This window comes from Oryzias latipes, chromosome 5, assembly GCF_053564925.1.
Source record: "Oryzias latipes strain Hd-rR chromosome 5, Olatipes_Hd-rR_3.1".
NCBI classification, from domain to species: Eukaryota; Metazoa; Chordata; class Actinopteri; order Beloniformes; family Adrianichthyidae; genus Oryzias; species Oryzias latipes.
This window is the reverse complement of record NC_136241.1, coordinates 22,790,676-22,811,007: the sequence shown is the minus strand read 5'-3', so window position 1 is coordinate 22,811,007 and position 20,332 is coordinate 22,790,676. Positions and strand designations below refer to the sequence as shown.

Below are 20,332 nucleotides of genomic sequence, written 5' to 3'. Positions count from 1 at the left end.
TATTGGGTATGGCATCTCTTCTTCCAGCCCACCCACTTGCCTTATATGTCAGATTTATTGTAACGGCATTTTCCTCTTAAAGTCATATGATTTTTCTCCTGCTTTGTCATTTTTTGTAACTATACCTGAATATTAGTCTTATTTGGGGTTTGGAGCTCCAAAAATTTACTCAACTTTTCCACTTTTTTTCTCATGTTGGATTTCCTTTTGCTTTTGTGAACTTCCCCACTGTGAACTTCCTTGTTTTGTTTGTTTTTTCAAGGGTTTTGACAAATGTGGAATATTTAAATTAATATTACAGTTTCCACCAGGTGTCAATTATTTCCTGGTTCATCACTCAAAAATTCCAAATAACACCACAATCTGTTTCTGTTTTACTCATCTGTGAGTGCGCCTAATTTCTCAATTGTTAGTTAATGATTTTCAAGGAGAAATTCCTTCTAGAAGATTAAAGACAGTCCGGATTAGTAGGAAGAGAACCGGTCGATGAGTACTTTAGACTGTTTGAAATTGCTGCTGTTTTTAACAAATCCGTCCAGTTTTGGAACGTTTGGTTCTGACTTGAGTTTGTGTACATGCACTCATGATGTGTGTGCATCCTCCTGAGTGAATGACCTGGACTTTGGCCCCCAGTTTGCACAGAGAGGACTGTTTGTTCTTTGAAAGGACTCGCTGATACTGACTGATCCACACAGTCCCAGTGAGCCGTCGCTGTGCGTCCTCCTCAGAGATCCATCGTTTTTAACTGACTTCCACTTTGTCAGGCAAGCCATAAGACAGAATCAAACCAATCTCAGCTGTGTTACATGACCAGAGGAGTGCCTTTGGTGCGTCTTCTGTCTATTTAGATTTGGCAGTGAGGACATGCCCATGAACTGTAGCTGGTTCAGTGACATTGTCATGACCCAGCTCTGAGATAGAGCTCCATTCATCAGTCATTAGTTGACTGCTGCTGATGTGTGTTTACTCTGCAGCTCAAGGCCTCCCTCTAAAAACTGGGCAACAGTTCAACTAAAAAAACAGAAGCTAGCAAGCAAAAGCTCAAAATAACACTTTTCTCAGCGTTGGGTAGCAACAGGACCAAAATCAGACTAAAAGGCCAACATTCTGAATTCATTGGGGATCAATAATTTCCCCAGGAATGACGAAAGCTGTGGGACACATCAATGAAAATTGCTGAATGATCAAAGCAGTCATGGAGTCTTTTCACTTAGGCGTAGGTCATGTTGAAATCAGTAATAATGGCAGCTGGAACATCAGGGGCCTGTTTCAGAAAGGAGGTTAAGTGTAAACTCTGAGTGCGTTAACCCTGAAATCAGGGAAACCCTGGGTTTTCCGTTTCAGAATGGGAGGTTTGTTAAACCAGAGAAAGCAGAGTAAGTCAAAGCCGTTTCTGAAAGAGAGGTAACTTATACTCGGAGTCAGTGTCCATGGTTACTTACGCTGTGAACCCAACCTGGTCGGGAGCAGGTTTTATTCTCTAAACTCAAGGTTTCTGCCGGTCCCCTCCCCTTTTTAAAGACGAAGTGGCATTTTTCGCTTTAACCTTCTTTGCCCAAATTTCCGTCACACAGAGACAAGTGACAAGAATGGCTTGTCCTTTTTTGGAGGACCCAATAGCACGAGAGAGGGGGGGAGGAACGCCTGCAGGTGGAGATGGGTGTGTGAGCACGGAGCGGAGGTGTGGGGGGTCGATATAGTGTGTGTTCGGAGGACGGAGCATTTTAATAAATAGCATTCTGAACTGTGAAAAAGTATTTCCTTTATGTAGAAAAGGTCACCCATTGGCCCTTTTTTTGGTCAACTTTTCTGAGAAAACAGGACTTCGACTCTTTATAATGTAAAAAATCGTACACTCTGCCAGTCAACCACACTAACGGCTACGTATGTAAAGATCTGATGGCTTCAGCTGCTCAATAAACCCGTTCTGAACTGCCTGGTTGGAATGAGGTTTCATTGTCAGAGTGAAAGTTTCATTTTGACGTGCGCTTGTTTTATGTGGCACAGATCAGCATCACTGCTCCCACTGAGAGCAATGTTCTTCACATTATGGGTGAGTTAAAAATACACAGTAATCATGTGTCAATATGTCTCCTCTTGTGTGCGGCCCGGACCTTTGCTCATTTTTCTGTATTTGGCCCTCACCAAAAAAACTTTGGACACCCCTGGCATAAAGGGTCTAGCCCAAGGACCCACACTAGATAAAGCTTATTGCACCACCTGGAAACTGAACCCTGATTTCCGTGTGCCAGTCCTGCACTTAACTGGCTACAGTGATCTCTGCTTATTTTAGCACAGACTCAGCTGTAGGAAGCCAGCTTTCATGCTGACATTAACCTCGCCCAGAGTAGGAAAGCATCCAGGACTGATAATGCTATTGATTTAGTTTGCTGTTAGAAAAGTACTACTTCTGCACCTTAATTCCACTGGCAAGGTATTTCATTATATTCCCTCAGTTAAAACGTAAAACAAAGAAGCAAGTTAAGCATTTACCCTTTAAAAAAGAAAAAGTCAAAAAAATATGTTCAAAGAACGTAGAAATGGGCAAAATGTAATTTTTTGCATTTTTTCTGCTTTTGTGTGTTAAAACATTTCTTTTTTTTATTATAAGAGATCATCTAAAGACATATACATGTGCTTTTGGAGATGCTATCATTTATTTGACTCATTTTTAAAACAAAACGAAAACTTTTTTTTAACTTTATTTAAAAGCCAATGCCAATTGGTCCAAAAAACAGTAACTTTGTTTTTATTAATTATAGAATCTCTCCTGTTCAGACCATTGTATTGATTGATTTAAACAGATTCTACCAGATACTTCCCATAGGCTTTGTGCAATAGCCCTCTGCTTAGCAGCAGCAATCACAGTGACCATAACAAACCATAACAATTACAAAATAACAAACAAAATGAAAACAACACGCAAATGTATTCAGTAACCAAAACAGGAAAAAAATAGAGATAACAAGGAAAACAAAACAAAAAAAAAATTAAGAGATTAGACCAACATCATTTAGCCCAAAAAAACAAACAAAATATTTCTTTCACTTTAACTCAACTACTTGGAGTCAACTCAACTGCTCATCAGCCTTAACTCAACTACACTTTCACTTTAACTCAGCTACACTCTATATTAGCTAAAACTACTATTAGACATGAAATATGATTAATATTCTCCTTCAGAGTTTGGGCCACTTTTGATCCAAGTAATTTCACGTCTCTTATAAAAGTCAGAGTTTGATCCTGTTATTGTTCTAAGGTATCTGCTGTCCACCTGTCGGTAGAGAGCCTATTAGAGAGCAACACACCTGGGTTTCTAAAAGTTACCATGAAAGCTCTCCTAACCTCTCAGACACCATACCATTCCTTTCCAAGTGTTAGCTTAAATGCGTGTGCTGTCGCACATACATTTGATTGTTTTGCAGTGCAGGTCAGTCATTTTAACACAGATGTGATCAATTCACGTGGCTGCACGGTGGAACAGTGGTTAACGCTCTTGCCTCACAGCAAGACTGTTCAAGTCCCGGCTGGGGGACCTGAAACAGAACATCAATGGGGGACCTTTCTGTGTCGAGTTTGCATGTTCTCCCTGTGCATGCGTGGGTTTTCTTGGGGGACTCCCTTTTCCTCCCACCGTCCAAGAACATGCTTGATAGGTTAATTGGTTACTCTAAATTGTTTAATAGCTGCATATTTTGTCACAGAGTGAAATTGTAAAATGAAGCTTTTTAAATTGTGTGCGTTTAATGTTAAAATTGTCCTCGTTGGTCACCCATAAGCCCTTTTTTTTGGTCTACTTTTCTGAGAAAACAGTCAACTGTTTATAATGTACAAAATCGTACACTCTGCCAGTCAACCACACTAACGGCTAAGTATGTAAAGATCTGATGGCTTCAGCTGCTCAATAAACCCGTTCTGAACTGCCTGGTTGGAATGAGGTTGTCTAAGTGAAAGTTTCATTTTGACGTGCGCTTGTTTTATGTGGCACAGATCAGCATCACTGCTCCCACTGAAAGCAATGTTCTTCACATTATAGGTGAGTTAGAAATACACAGTAATCATGTGTCAATATGTCTCCTCTTGTGTGCAGCCCGGACCTTTGCTCATTTTTCTGTATTTGGCCCTCACCAAAAAAACTTTGGACACCCCTGCTCTATGGGCTTTTCTACCTTCATTAAGGCCCTAAGTACTTTACAGTGACAATTCACACTCACCCATAAAGATTCACACAGTGATGGTAGCAAAGCTGCCGTGCAATGTGCCAACCACACCACCAGAAGCAATGAGGGGTTCATTGTCTTGCCCATATACTCTATGTCAGAACTGAACCGATTGAGAGTGACGTCACCTAAATCTAATGACTTACTTCTGGTTCCAACGAAATAAAGACAATTCTTTCTCTATATTTTTACATTATGGATGATGCAGTGTTGGAACCAGACAACATTAGAAAGCAGTGATTGGTCTGAGTCAACATGTCTATAGCAAGTCCACACAAATTTTAAACATTTTTAAAAAAAAAAAACTTTGAAAACCAAAAACAACTTTGCGATTCTGGAAATATTAAAAAACTTCCTCAGCATTTTTCATTATTAAAGATTTCGTTTTTTCAGCTCTCAGCTGTTTCAGCAGCAGAACCAACCTATATTCATTTTCCCATCCAGAACAGCCAGTCCTCCTGCTGCTGCCCCTACCCATTGCTGCCTTATAATATTATGTCAGTCCAGAAACCAGGACTTTATAGATACTGACCATTTGCCAGTGAAAATAATAGGGAAGCAAAGGGTTGATATTCTGACACTTGGTTTTCAACCTTCAAATAATCTAAATCAAAGGAAATATTTACTCAATATTAGGACAGGCCTCTTCTAGAGGGTATATAAGTATACACTCTACAAGTTTTGCCCATAGGTGTGAATGTGAGTGTGCATGGGTGTGTGATTGTGGCCCCACGACAGACTGGCAACCTGTCCAGGATGTCCCACAAGTCGCTGGGATAGACTCCGGTAGCCACGTGGCTACAAAAGGGAACAAACCGTTTAGAAGATGAATGAATGATGAATGAGTGTGATCAATTCAAAATGGGCGGGACTGCTGTACTTGCACGCATGTTCTATATATAGTAGCTGTGTTTTGCTGCCCTCCGCTGATTGTTTTGCATGTTTCACTTTAACAATGTTGGTTACATGAGTGAGGTAGAGCCAGACGAGTTCAGTTGTATTATTTGTTCTCAGCTGGTTTAGCTTCTGCTTGAACTGCTAACAATGACAATCCTGTCATCGCAGAATCAAATCTGTTCAGCTCAGAGTTGTTTGAACCCTGTGCTGACACATGGAACCAGTCAGGACCATTGTGACACATTTTCTGAACAGAGTTTTTGAGTTATCCAGACAGCTGCTGGATGGATGGTGTTGAATATAACATAGCAGCTCTACAGCACCATGCTCGAGTAAAGGAAACTTTAAAATCTGTTAATCCTTATGGTCCAGTACACACTCCAGTTGTCGACAATCACCTCTCCCCCTACCTATTTCTCAACAAGCAGTTTACTGACCTTAAAAGCAAACTTGCGGGTGATGTTGTCCGAAGACTCCACTCGTCTGATCCGAAAACTTAACAGAGGCAAACTGCCCAACACCGTGTCCTCTTTGTCATCTGTAAGGGGGAAACGTGAAATAAAACTCTGAGGCAGAGGAATCGGGAACATGCTCAGCCCTGAACTTGAACAGAAGAAAGTTGAGAAACTATTGTTTGTGAGGGTGTCAGATTATACCAACACACACACGTTACACACATTTCACACACACACCTCAAACTGCAGAAGACTGGCGTCATATAAGAGAAGCTTGGAATATATTGATTGAAGCCAAACGTGAAAAAAAAAGCCCTGACAGACCAGCGGGAACGAACCTACCTGAACAGATCTGAACACTGGCTGCGTGTTACAGACAGACCTGCCGAGACAGAGTCTGCCCCCCTCCCTCAGTGTGTAAAAGATAATGATCAAGCCATGTGACTCAGAGCTCAGGAAGTTTGGTTCCACTCCCACTGTACCTGCTGCCAGACTGCACCAATCGGACGCCAGCACACGCACAAAAAAGCGTGCATACATCAAACACAGGCAAAACACACACTCACACACATGCAGGTAAACAAGTTTCCCCAGCTTTACTAATTGCTTGAACTCTGACCACCTCGACCATTAGTCTAAAGGAGTTATTTGTCCACTCCCGCCCAAAGAGCTTTAGGTTTTAAGGATAGTAGGTTTGGGCAAAGTGAGACAGAAACCTGGCATGCATTACGCAGCCTTAACACAGCCTCAACAAACTCTAGAGGGCAACACAAGTTTTTTTGTTTTTTCTTTTGCTCTGCACTTTAAAAGTTTTTTTAATTAATTATATTCAGTTGAATTTTCAATTGTTTTCAATTATATATTTTTGTTTTAGCTCCTATTTTTGTAGCGTGATATTCTTTTTTAGCACGACATTATAGTCAATAAAAAAGTTTTAAAAAATTGCTTAAATTCAGAAAAGCGTCAAGTGTTTCTGAGCATTTAGAAATAACTGAATGCCATGGTTTGAGGCCTAAACCAGGTTTGTGTAAAGAATCTCTGGGTGTCATGTTAAAAAGGCAGAATAATGTAACTAGATCCAGAACTTATCCACCCTCTGGCTGACACCACACAACCACTGAGCTCTTTGGAGCTATGCAGTGAAACCTGAAGACAGTGATACACATACCTTTATAGTAGAAGAGACATCTGTCAGTGAGAACAAACCAGCGTTTGTTCCACCCTTTCACTCCACTGCTGGCCTGCAGGAACACACAAAAAAATATCCATGAGTCAACATCTGACCAGACAACACTAACAATAATTGACAACAGAGATATGATGTCATCAGTAAAACAAAGTCCATCAAGGAAATTATACCACTTTACTAATATTCCAGTAGCTGATGTAGATCTTTACACACACTGTGGATCCACCTTCAGCAACCTGTCATTTTTATTATTTAGTAGGTTGCAGATCATAGTTCAACAGCTAGATCATCCTTCATCAGCTTTGGATCCTCTATTATCTGTGTATCCCCCTTCATTAGATAGTAAATGTATAATGGTGCATACTCAATGGGCTTTCATTAAGGCCCAAAGTACTTTACAGTGACAATTCACATCCACCCATAAAGATTCAGATGGTAGCAAAGCTGCCGTGCAATGTGCCAACCACACCACCAGAAGCAATGAGGGGTTTATTGTCTTGTCCATATACTGTACATCAGAACTGAACCGAGTGAGAGTGACGTCACCTAAAGCTAATGACTTAGTTTTGGTTCCAATGAAATAAAGACAATTCTTTCTCTATATTTTTACATTATGGATGATGCAGTGTTGGAACCAGACAACATTGGTAAGCAGTGATTGGTCTGAGTCAACATGTCTATTAAATTTTAAACGTTTATAAAAAATAAAAAAAACTTTGAAAACAAAAACAACTTTGCGATTCTGGAAACATTAAAAAACTTCATCAGCATTTTTCATTAATACAGATTTAGTTTTTTCTTCCTCAGCTGTTTTAGCAGCAGCACCAACACATATTCATTTTCCCATCCAGAACAACCAGTCCTCCTGCTGCTGCCTGATTATATTATGTCAGTCCAGAAACCAGGACTTTATAGAAACTGACCATTTTCCAGTGAAAATAATAGGGAAGCAAAGGGTTCTTCTTTCTCTTTCGGCTTTTCCCATCAGGGGTCGCCACAGCGAATCATCTTTTTCCACCTCACTCTATCATGGACATCTTCTACCCTAACATTAGCCAACTTCATGTCCTCTGTTAAGACATCCATGTATCTCCTCTTTGGCCGTCCTCTTGCCCTCCTGCCAGGCAGCTCCATCTCCAACATCCTTCTACCAATATATCCACTATCCCTCCTCTGAACATGTCCAAACCATCTCAGTCTGGCTTCTCTGACTTTGTCGCTGACACAGGCAACATGAGCCGTCCCTCTGATGTACTCGTTCCTTATCCTGTCTAACCTGGTCACTCCTAAGGAGAACCTCAACATCTTCATCTCCGCTACCTCCATCTCAGCCTCTTGTCTCTGTCTCACTGCTACCGTCTCTAACCCATAGAGCAGAGCTGGTCTCACCACTGTCTTGTACACCTTTCCTTTGAGTCTTGCTGGCACTCTTCTGTCACACAACACTCCTGACACTTTCCTCCAACCGCTCCAACCTGCCTGCACTCGCCTCTTCACCTCTTTTCCACAATCCCCATCACACTGAACTGTTGACCCCAAGTACTTAAACTCCTGCACCTTCTTCACCTCAGCCCCCTGTAACCTAACGCTTCTACCTTGATCCCTCTCGTTCAGACACATGTATTCTGTCTTACTACGACTGACCTTCATACCTCTTCTTTCCAGAGCAAACCTCCACCTCTCTAGCTGTTCCTCCACCTGCTCTCTACTCTCACTGCAAATTACAATGTCATCCGCAAACATCATTGTCCAGGGAGATTCCTGTCTTACCTCGTCTGTCAGCCTGTCCATCAGCATAGCAAACAAAAAAGGACTCAAAGCTGATCCTTGGTGTAGTCCCACCTCCACCTTGAACTCCTCTGTCTGACCTACAGCACATCTCACCACCGTCATACTTCTCTCATACATGTCCTGAACTACTCTGACATACTTCTCTGCCACTCCAGACGACCTCATACAGTACCACAGCTCCTCCCTCGGCACCCTGTCATACGCCTTCTCTAAATCTACGAACACACAATGCAGCTCCTTCTGACCTTCTCTGTACTTTTCCATCAACATTCTCAAAGCAAAAATGGCATCAGTGGTGCTCTTACGGGGCATGAAACCATACTGCTGCTCACAAATCTCCACCTTCTTCCTAAGCCTGGCTTCCACTACTCTTTCCCACAGCTTCATTGTGTGGCTCATCAACTTTATTCCTCTATAGTTGCTGCAGTTCTGCGTGTCACCCTTGTTCTTAAAGATCGGGACCAGAACGCTTCTCCTCCATTCCTCAGGCATCTTCTCACTCTCTAAAATCCTATTGAACAACCTTGTTAGAAATTCCACTGCTGTCTCTCCTAAGCACTTCCATACCTCCACAGGTACGTCATCAGGACCAACGGCCTTTCCGCTCTTCATCCTTTTCAGAGCCTTCCTAACCTCATCCTTTCCAATCTCTGCTACTTCCTGCTCCACAACAACCACATCTTCCTCCCTTCTTTCCCTGTCATTTTCCTCGTTCATCAGCTCCTCAAAATACTCCTTCCATCTTTTCTGTACACTCTCTTGGGTTGTTGGCACCTTTCCATCTCTGTCCTTAATCACCCTTATCTGTTGCACGTCCTTCCCATCTCTGTCTCTCTGTCTGGCTAGCCTGTACAAGTCCTTCTCTCCTTCCTTTGTGTCTAACCTGTCATATAGCTCATCGTAAGCTTTCTGTTTGGCCTTTGCCACCTCTCTCTTCACTTTACGCTGCGCTTCCTTGTACTCCTGTCTACCTTCCTCAGTCCTTTCTACATCCCACTTCCTTTTAGCCAACCTCTTCCTCTGGACGCATTCCTGTACTTCCTCATTCCACCACCAAGTCTCTTTACCGTCTTTCCTCTTTCCAGATGACACACCTAGCACCTTCCTACCTGTTTCCCTGATAATCTCTGCTGTAGTTTCCCAGTCCTCTGGAAGCTCATCCTGACCACCCAGGACCTGCCTCAACTTCTGCCTAAATTCCTCACAAGTTTCTTCATTCTGGAGCTTCCACCACTTGGTCTTCTTTTCTGTTTTCCCTATCTTCTTCTTCCTGACCTCCAGAGTCATCTTACACACCACCATGCGGTGCTGTCTGGCTACACTCTCTCCTACCACCACTTTGCAGTCATTAACCTCTCTCAAATGACCTCGTCTACATAGGATGTAGTCCACCTGAGTACTCCTACCTCCACTTCTGTATGTCACTCTATGTTCCTCTCTCTTCTGGAAGTAAGTGTTGACTACAGCCATTTCCATCCTCTTCGCAAAGTCCACCACCATCTGTCCCTCCAGATTCCTTTCCTTCACACCAAACCTGCCCATCACCTCCTCATCACCTCTGTTGCCCTCACCAACATGCCCATTAAAGTCTGCTCCAATAACAACTCTCTCTCCTCTGGGAAAACTCTCTATGACCTCATCTAACTCACTCCAGAATCTCTCCTTCACTTCTAACTCACAGCCAACCTGTGGCGCATACCCACTGACTACATTCACCATCACCCCTTCAATTTCTAACTTTAGGCTCATCATCCTGTCTGAGACTCTTTTCACCTCTAGAACACTGTTTACAAACTCCCCCTTCAGAATCACTCCTACCCCGTTTCTCTTCCTATCAACACCATGATAGAACAGTTTGTATCCTCCTCCAATACTACGTGCCTTGCTGCCCTTCCACCTTGTCTCCTGCACACACAGTACATCTACCTTCCTTCTCTCCATCATGTCTGCCAGCTCTCTGCCTTTCCCTGTCATTGTGCCAACGTTAAGAGTCCCTATTCTCAAACCTATGTTCCTGCCTTTTCCCTTCTCTCTCTGGCCACGGACCCTTCTGCCTCCCCTCTTTCTTCCACCAACAGTAGTCAAATTTCCACCGACACCCTGTAGGTTAACAGCATCGGTGGCGGTCGTTGTTAACCCGGGCCTCGACCGATCCGGTATGTCTAAAGTGTTGTGGATGATTCGCATGGTTATTTTGGCAATTTTTTACGCCGGATGCCCTTCCTGACGCAACCCTCTCTATTTATCCGGGCTTGGGACCGGCACAGAAGTTACTGGCTTGCAACCCCTGTGGCTAGATTAGGGAAGCAAAGGGTTGGTATTCTGAAACTAGGTTTTCAACCTTCAAACCATGTTTATAGTAAATAATCTAAATTAAAGGAAATATTTACTCAATATTGGGACAGGCCTCTTCTAGAGGGTATTTAAGTATACACTCTACAAGTTAGTATCCGCTCCACTTTCTTTTTAGAAGCCCAAAGTGCTTTACAGCAGTCCTAATCACTCATGCACACTCGCACATTCTCACTGTCCCAACTGGTGCAAAATATACGATGAAATAAATAACCACCAGGAGCAATGTGGAATTCAGTTTCTTGTCCAAGGATACCTCAACACACCGGCAGGCAGGGCCGGAACCGAACCTGCGATCCTCCAATCAGAGATCAACCGCTCTACCTCAGCACCAAGGTCACTGAAATGCGGGCTTTATTCTTAAAACAGAATCAGCAGATGAAATTAAAAGGGGAACATCCGGCTCCACAGCACTTTTTTGTTCATTTTTGACAAAAGCTATGTTTCACTTGTCATGACTTGCTGCTGCTGTGCTGCTGCTGTGCTGAATCCTTCAATCATTCTGCTCACCTGGCCAATGATCTTGATCAGCACTTGCCAGGTACTAAAGTCAGAGGAGGCCTCAATCAGGGAGGCATGCAGAGAGAGCAGATCAGGAGGCTGAGGGGCAGTTGGGTTTGAGTTGGTGCTGTGTTGTGCTGGTTTGTTTTCCCTTTTTCCCCTCTTGGTCCTCAGCAGGTCTTATACTGCAGGGTTTTGTTATTTTAGTTTGGGGTTGGACCTTGGTGGTCTTTATTTGCGGGCGTTGTTGTTTTCTTTTGAACACTTAGACCTTGTTGGTCAGCCTTAGCAGGGAACTGCTGACTCCAATGGTCAATGTGGTTGGGTCAGTTGTCTCCCTGACTTTTTTTTGTGTTTGGCCACGGTTCCATTCCCTCCGTTTGGTCTTTTTGTTTGTGCCAGCACAGTACTTACTTGTTTTTGCTTAATAGGAAACAAGTTCTTTCTTTTTACCTCAACTTCCTTCCTTCCTTCCTTATTTATTTATTTATTTATTTATTTATTTATTAGATGTTATGGTGCCCTTTTTGTGTTTTCCTCTAGACTTGAGACAGGTTTGCCTGTTGGGGCCATAACACACTTAAGGAAAAACCTTGATTTCTGAAAGTCTGTAGTTAAATTTGTGGAGATGTTTTTGTACCTGCTTGAACAGCCAGCCCTGTTTGGTGACCACTGCGGCGGGATTCCTGCGCAGAGAGTTGGAGCGTTTTCCAAAAGTAGCTGTCTTTTTGGGAGTACGAGACATCTGCAAAACAGGTGGTGGGGGTTATGAAATGAAGCCTCCAGTAACTTTCACCAAACATAAAGTTTACTGCCTATACAAGCTTACACCTGCTTTTACCACTTTTCATGCTGCTGTGTCTGTGAGAGTGTGAACACTTGTGGTGTCTGTTCTGACTGTGCACTTGTGCCAAAGTCTGCATCCATCAATGTTTGTGTGTTTCTGTGTGTACATGGGTGCCCAACTGTGGCTGTTTTGTACCAGAGTGTATTTCTGTGAGTCGATGTTTGTGATCGTGTCTGGTTTTGTGGTCGGTGTGTGCCCCCCGGGGTGTGCATCTGCAAGTTTTTTTGCATGGCTCTGCTTCCAAATGACACTTGAACCCCTTCCTCCATTTTCGACTGTGTGAGGACCATTGAGCTGTATTAACTAATAGTACAAGTATATGCTCCCAAACTGCTCTCTGACACTGTATGTGTTGTTGGTCAACTTGTTAAAAACCATAAACCTGTGATAACTAATTAAGCATTAAGATTTGACGGCTAAATGATGATCGACAACAAGCTAGACTGTTTCCAGGTTTTACTTTAAGTGACCTTAAAAAAGGCTGTGTACACATTCAGTTATTGACAACTATAATTCATGTATTTTTGTGCATGTACTGGCAGATGTTGTAAAACAAAACAGACATAACCCTTTTACAACATATCACAAAATGCAGATGCTTGAATGTTAACTAATACAAAAAAAAAAAGCCACATCATTTTAAGGCAGTTAATGGTCAACCCTGCTAACAAAACACTGCTGGAGGTCCTTTGCCCAAGATTTTAAGTGGGGGAGGTTTTATTTTTCAGTGACCTGTCCAAAGTTTTCAAAATCTTGGCCTTCTGTGTTGTTTCTTCATAGATATGTCATGTTTAAATAGCTTTAATTTGTCATTTCATCTTTAAGTGTTTAACTATAAAAAGTGTCAATTTTTATGAGTTTCCTTGAAAGCACTTTGATCAGCAGTAGTTGTTCAAACACTTGAACAACTACTGAAAAACTACTGAAAAAGTTTGACATCCATTCATCCTCTATTGCTTAACTTCAGCCAGGTTGCAAGTAAAAATTTAACAAAATTCCAAAACTTCCTTCTCTACAAAAACCAGAAGGACCAGATACTCCAGTTCCCATCAGGCTTCTTGTGGAGCCTAGAAATGTCTATAAGAATTGTGAACAGAACTGGTCAGAAAGAACATCCCTGCCAGAGTACCACATGAACCAAGAGCATGGCAGGGTCAATTTACTGCAGGACATGAACCAAACTCCTGTTGTAGCCGTACAGAGACTTGCCTTAGACTATGAACAAGAGTCTGGAACAACTGTCTGTGATGCTGCACTCAGAAGCCCTCTTTGGACCTGAACCCTAAAAATGAACTAACCTTCATAGATGGAGGTTCCACATCGGATGTGCTGGGTAAACAGATCTGTGAAGCCAAAAGCAAAAGGGCTAAAAACTGGTTTCCTACTGCGCAAGAACTGTACAGAAGCCATGTAAGGATGGATTCTGTGAGACGGAACAAGGGTTGCTGGGTTTTGTGTTTTTGAGGGGGTCTGAACCTCCCACATTCTTGGATTTCAACTCTGGTTGTCACAGTGTGTGCGCGCACGTGCACAAAGCCAAGCTGTCCTGGGACACTTTGTGTTGATCTGATTTAAAGAAGCGGGCTGAGAGCATTGGGGGGTATTTTTTGTCTGAGAATCCAATTTGTTCAGAACAGAACTCTGGTTACAGCTCTGGGCGTGATCTTAAACCAGAACTCTGTTGCTGAATTTTGCAACAAAACTCTCTCGTCTTTGTGAATAACTTTTTTTCATCATCTTTCCAACCTGACCCCCCCCCGCAAAGATAAATAAATCCTTGAATGGTTCAAGAACCTGATGTTAGATCCAGAAAATACCTGCAGCAACAAACACCTAAGACCCATCACACCTGCTTTAGATGTTCCCTCACTTTCAGATCGCTGCCATCAAAATGTTACCTAATGGTGATGATTGTCAAATGTGCATGCATGCACCTCTGCAACTGTGTGTGTGTTCCTCCTAAGGTTCTTTTTTTTTTGTCTGTGTATATATATCTATCCATTTGGGTATGTGCGTGCGTAAGTGGGCTCTTGCACCTACCCAAGACTGGGAACCTGCAGAGTCCTCTGATACCATACTGGCACTTTTAGAGTGACTGATCCTGGCGGCAGCAGTGATGACTTTTCCGTTCATGTCCAAGCGGACGTCCCTACAGAAATCAGGCTTGTATGAGCCAACCCAAGCAGAACTTTGTCACAAATAGAAGAACAGGGGTGGGATTATATAAGTTTGCTTCCTTCCACTCCCTTTGAAGCAATATTTATTAATATGTCTAATTATCCAAAGTTTGATTAGTTATTGCACGAATGTATAACTGATGATTGTATTGTTTTTGTGTATTATTCCTATTTGATTGCTTGAAATAAACCATTTCAAATCAAATCAAATCAAAAAAATAAAATACTGAATTAGCAGAGGAGGTCCATTTGGTCCGTCTTTCATCATTTGTCTGTCTCACTACTTATCGATGAATTCCTACAGTGTTCAAGAAGCTGCCATGTTTCCTCCAACACCTAAAAACAAAGTTCGGATTTCAACATTTACTGTAAGGTAGACTAAAGCAGTCTAGGAACCAGAAAAGTTGAAACTTTGAAACAGTTTATCCTTAAAGTAAGATAATCTGACAAATAGAATGACTGAATAGAAGTCCATGAGATTTTGGCTTCTTGGAGCTAATGAGTGCTTCCTATTTAAAACGCAAGGGGGGAAGGGGTCACTCAGTCCAGTTCTAATATGCAGTCAATGATCAGAACCAGACTGTTTGGAAGCTGTAGACTAAGCTGTTGTGAGCCAGGCCATCTCAGAACCTGTTTTTTGGGCTCGTTATAGAAAATCTGGGTTGCATGGATGCTGAAACCAAAGTTAAAGTTGTAGTTCCAACTTAGACAAACTCAGCAAGGGGAGGGGATGAGTCAACCATTTGATCCCCGACCCCCAAAAAATTATAACTATAAACAAAGTTGTGGCAATGTCCTTCTAAAATCTAAACCAAAATAATTCTTAGAACATCTCAATAGTCTGAGGAAATTCAACCAGCAAGTAGTACTTAGGTTTACTGAAATATGCAATTTTTCATGTAAGACTTTTGGTAAACTAAACCAACGGCGGCATCTTCATGTGCAGAACCTCTTGTGTGACTTACTGCAGGTCGGGATGTGCTGCTGCTGAAAGCTTCTGCAGCTGAATGGGGCTCAGTTCTTGTCCAGCAGTTCCACCGGGCTCATGCTGGCTGTAAACCAAAACAGAGAAAATGTTTCATTAAGAAAGAGCAGAAATCCATAATTTAAAAAATTCTCAGGTTTTTAAAGATAATATTTCTTAGATTATGATGATAAAAAAGTTATTTGTTGTGGTCTGTTCTCTTATTGTCATACAGATGTTTGGTTCAGTAGCTGACAGCATTGCACATTATGCAGAGTTTTTATTAAGTTGCCTTTCTGCTAAATCGTGTTTTCAGATTCAATGAAATATGTCACAGGCTTTTAGAATCCACAGAGCAGGCTCCCATGTAATAATAGAGAGCTGCATTAGCCAATCAGCTCTCGGGTCCGTGGCACCAAGGCTAGCTGTAAAGTCTTTAGATGAAGGTATCACAAATGCCTCCTGTGACTGAATTAGCATGTCACAAGAGCACTAAAAAGGAATGGTAGTACAGAGGAGAGCAGTATTCCATAACCTCATATCTTAAAAGAAAAGTAGACCAAAATCAACATCTTTACCGCTTGGCTTAAAATGTATTTTCTGTGTTCTGCTGTTCCAGTCGGTGAAACAGACATTTTGGTCTTATTGGAACGTAAATTTTTACTGGCAAGGTTATTAATTGGCAACTGGATGAACACAAAATTGGACCAGGTGGTACTAAACTTTTACTCTGTCCAACCTAGATATCTTTGGGACAGCTCAAGTTGGGTGAAGTACATGTGTCAATGTGCATGTCCCACTCAAAGCTTCAGTAATAAAATTAATAATAATACATTTTATTTGTATAGCACCATTCAAGATAAAAATCACAAAGTGCTTCACAGTAAAACACGGTAAAACACAATAAAACACAGTAAAACACAGAATACAGAGAGAATTCAGAAAAAGCAACAAAAAAGCAATATCATCATACAGAATGCTAGGGATTACAGGACACTGCAAAATCCGAATTTTTAGAAAGTAAAGTGTTTCAAGAAAAAAAAAACGTTTTTTCTGTCCTGCAAGAATAAATAATCTTATAAAGAAATTCTTTTAACGACAAAATAATCTTAGTTTGAGAAAGCATGTCTTAGTGACTAAAAAATAATTCTTGAAAGACCATTTTCTCATCCAAATAGCAGATGTTTTGCTTGTTTTCTAGTGGGTCTAATTGTGCAGCGACTATCCTTCCTGCTATATATGGCTATGATTATAGCACATCGTCTCATGATGCAAGGACTATCTCTGTTTTTGGCAGCTATGTTAAACCAGAGAAAATTCCAATGTGGCCCCTCTGTCTCTGACCTCAACCCAAATAACAACCTTTTTTAAGCATCATCAACCAACTGTTCTGATGGTAAAAGCCATTTCACATAAAACAGCAGCTGTGGATGTCTTATCTGAAATCCTAAACATACTTTAGAAGACATTTTCCGTAAACTTAGCATGCCGACACTGCGCAGGAAACTTCGGAAACGGGCGTTCAAGGTTTTTGCTCGTTTTGGGCTTCTGTGTTGAACACTCTCGTGTTCCCACACCACTACACACATTTCTATGGCCGTTTTCAGGCTCAATGTACAAAACGCGCTTCCATTGAATGCATGTTGAATGTCAAATGTTGTCAAACTTTGACCAATCTGGGACTCGTTTTTGGTAGTGACGTATGGATGTCGTCTCTTTTAATTCCCAGAAGTGTCAGACGTTTGAAAACTGATCACAAAAAAGGAAAAATTTATAATTGAAGTTTGATGGCAAACACGCACCAGTATCGAGTAGAGACGGTCTAGTGTGAGCACCACTGGTTAAACGCGTGTGTTTAGCATGTTCTTGAATGTGCGTCACATGCTTGGTGTGAATGTAGCAATACATTAGTAAAGATTTTCAATGTGGTCAAGCATGTTGCTGGTAGTGTTTAGAGGAAGGGAAGCCGTGTTACTATGTAACCTGACCTGTTAAGATGTTTGTAAATGAACTCGGTGTTGACTTTGGTAAACACGATCTGCTAATGTCAATAAAAGACCATTTTTTGTTGTTTTCAATCTGATTCAATTTTAAGGAATTTTTGTAGAAATATGTACAGTTTGTTCAATGAAAATTGAATTAGGTTTTGATGGTAGATGACCTAAAACACACTGACTTCAAACAACATAGACCATTTAGAAAAATAGGAAATTATGATTATTTAGAGTTATTTGGAGCACACTGTGACATGGCTTGACCAGATACGTAGACCTGCTACTATGAAAACAAATCAACACAGCAATGCTAAGTTTAATACAGTTACACACACTCACCCACACACACACACCCATCACTCAGAAGGACAGCATGTCAGATCGCATGAACTTCCTGTAGCAACACAAACATCTACCCCAGCCTGACTGCACACACGCAGCTGCCCCACTCCTCCGCCTGCAGCAGGGCTCCTGGCCTCCTGCTGCCTCTGCAATGCAGTCATCGATGACCTCCAAGCTCCTGGCCATAAGTCTGTACTCTTCCCCTCTTGCCTCTCGATAACTACCACTCAGCGTCCATCCTCCATCACCTACCTGACTCTTCTGTCCACCCGGAACTTTAGCATCCTCCTCCAGACCGCTCATGAAGCAGCATTGGAGGAGGAGACACTGAAGGACGAAGAGAAGGTGGCTGGATGGAGGGAAGAGAGATGGATGACAAGTTGGACAGAGGGAGAGGAGGAGGCAGCTGCGGGAAGCCCTCCCTCATCTCTTCTCCTTTCTCTCTTTCCTTGCCCCTCCCCCTTTCCTCACATGGACACACTCATGCACGGGCACACGCGTGCATGCACGGTTGTGCACTTGCAGAGCAGGGGCTGAAGCTCTTATCATGTTTCCTCAGTCCCAGTTGGAGTGATTTAATCCGGCTTTCAATCTCAGTCCAGTTTACTTGACTTTCCGCTCTAGTTTGGTCTGGCTGGTCTTCCGCCGGTGTCACAAAGACATGATTAGGTCATAGCATGGTGCTGATTAGGAAATCATACTTCAGTTTTTGAGGGGATTTTATTATTTTTTTGCTCTTTTATTATACTCTTCCTTCAATTTTTTCATTCAGCTCTTCCTTTGACTGTTGCAAGTAAACTGCTGGTAATAGTGACAACAGTGTTTTTGTTCAGTTTGCATACAGTTTCTCCAATGCTGAGCTGTGTGTGTGTGTGTGTGTGTGTGGTGGGGAAGAAGGGAGTCATGTGTTGCAGATCACACTTAGGGCTGTGGTTGAGGCTCCTCATCCCACTTTGCACTGATGAGCTCTGCTAGGAGGATTGCAGGGAAACTGACAGGGATTATCTCAGCTGCAGCCACGTGGCCTTTAGCTGCAAGTCTGACCATGCAGACTCACCTGAGGGAAGGGGGGGTGGGGTGCAATCAGAAGGATTTACCTGGCTGTGGTAAATCAAGCAGGACAAAAAAAAAAGAAAAATCTCAGTTTGAAGCAAAATTCACATGATTCAAAATATTGCTGACAAACTTATGGTGCCAGGGAGGGTTTGCCGAGAAACCCCCTACCTGTTTGGGGGCGGTGCAGCTCCCTTCAACTTCATCAATGTGTGCTGCTAGATTAGAGTCTTGCTGCTCCGCTAGGGTATCTTACGCAAGTGCGCAGTTCACCCTGCTTGAGAAATGAATATAAGAAGAATTCAACCAAGCAACCTGAGCAGGATAAGAACCCCCACCCCCATTTGATCTGTGGATTGGTGTCGGTTTAGATCTAAAGGCATAGTTTTTTGGGGGGGGGAGTAATTTGGACCTGGGTTTTATATTTTTGTAGCAAGGGGGAAAGAGGGTCAAGCCGCTTCAGCACCGTTTCCATGGAAACTCCTCATCACTATGTAATTTACCTTTTTCCTCAAGTTATTGTGGTACAAGTCGGGGTGTGCATGACTGATAGTTTTATTTTAACGTCAAAAATAAAGATAACCCCCCTCTACATACCTGTCCAACGTTTGTGTGTGGGGGGGGACTTAGAACAGAGGCCATTACTGTGGTTTCACATGCATCTATCTCCTTTTTAGCTGGTTTGTTACAAGAGGGGAAATTTTTGAAATATTACCTGAAAAAAATCAGACAAAAAGAAAACAGGCAGACAAACCAACTCAGAGAAGGAGGGAGAGGTCAGGTCACCTGTGTCAGACAAACACCTGTCTGCCTTGAGGTTCTGCTGAACAAAACAAGACAGACCACCACAACAGGAACACAACGACGACGGCAGAGCAGCTGCAGCGAGCTGACAGCCAGGCAGCAGGTGAAGCCAGTTCATCAATCCCTTCTTCACACACGCGCACACGCTCTGTTCATTCTCCATCCCCACAGACAGATAAAAACGTGCAGATACAGAGTCCACTCACCAGGCAGAGATGCAGCCATGTCTGCTGACAGAGCCCCCCCCCCACCAAAACAAACCCCTCAACAGTCCGCTCTCAGCACAACCCACTAACAATAGATCCTGAGGAAGCAGAGAGCACAACAGCAGGGAGGGAGGTGGGAGGGAGCAGACGTAGCCTGGCAGAAAATCTCTGGGCATTAACACGTCACATGACCCCCCCGCCCCTCCACCGCCTGTCGCGGTGGGAGAGCTCAGAGATGGAACCAAGGAGATGAGGAGGCAGGGAAAGGCCATCACAGAGGAGGAGGAGGAGAGTGACGTTACAGCGACGACTGACAGCATGCTGAACCAATGAGTTTGAAGCTTTCTGCTGCTGCGGACCAGGGAAAGCCAGAGACTTCCCTCCCTGGAGAGGAAAGACAAGAGGAGCTCATCAATCTTTATCACAACCCTTTTCACAAACAGCAGAGAAACCGGAGACATGAAAGGAGGTGAAAAAGAAGCTGCATTATCAACACAAACATCTAGAAATGTGCTTGATTTGATACAGTTCTCTCATTTA

The 20,332-nt window shown here is 42.6% G+C and overlaps 1 protein-coding gene across 6 annotated transcripts in view; it reads right to left on the bottom strand.

Annotated features, from left to right (window-relative positions):
• The window catches only part of plekha6 (pleckstrin homology domain containing, family A member 6), a 39,068-nt gene extending 19,002 nt beyond the window's left edge, over positions 1-20,066 (bottom strand). For 3 of the 6 annotated variants that reach the window (XM_020703365.3, XM_020703368.3, XM_020703367.3), the window contains exons 1-7: positions 19,793-20,060; positions 15,395-15,481; positions 14,293-14,401; positions 13,551-13,595; positions 12,046-12,150; positions 6,741-6,813; positions 5,555-5,655 (exon numbers count right to left, since the gene is read on the bottom strand). In XM_020703365.3, the coding sequence (XP_020559024.1) occupies positions 5,555-5,655; positions 6,741-6,813; positions 12,046-12,150; positions 13,551-13,595; positions 14,293-14,401; positions 15,395-15,481; positions 19,793-19,968 (696 nt within the window). In that variant the 5' untranslated portion in view covers positions 19,969-20,060. Of the gene's footprint in view, positions 1-5,554; positions 5,656-6,740; positions 6,814-12,045; positions 12,151-13,550; positions 13,596-14,292; positions 14,402-15,394; positions 15,482-19,792 lie in introns of all 6 variants that reach the window. The other 3 variants (XM_020703366.3, XM_011475229.4, XM_078947514.1) reach the window with 3 other exon arrangements.
• Between the last annotated feature and the right edge of the window lie 266 nt (positions 20,067-20,332).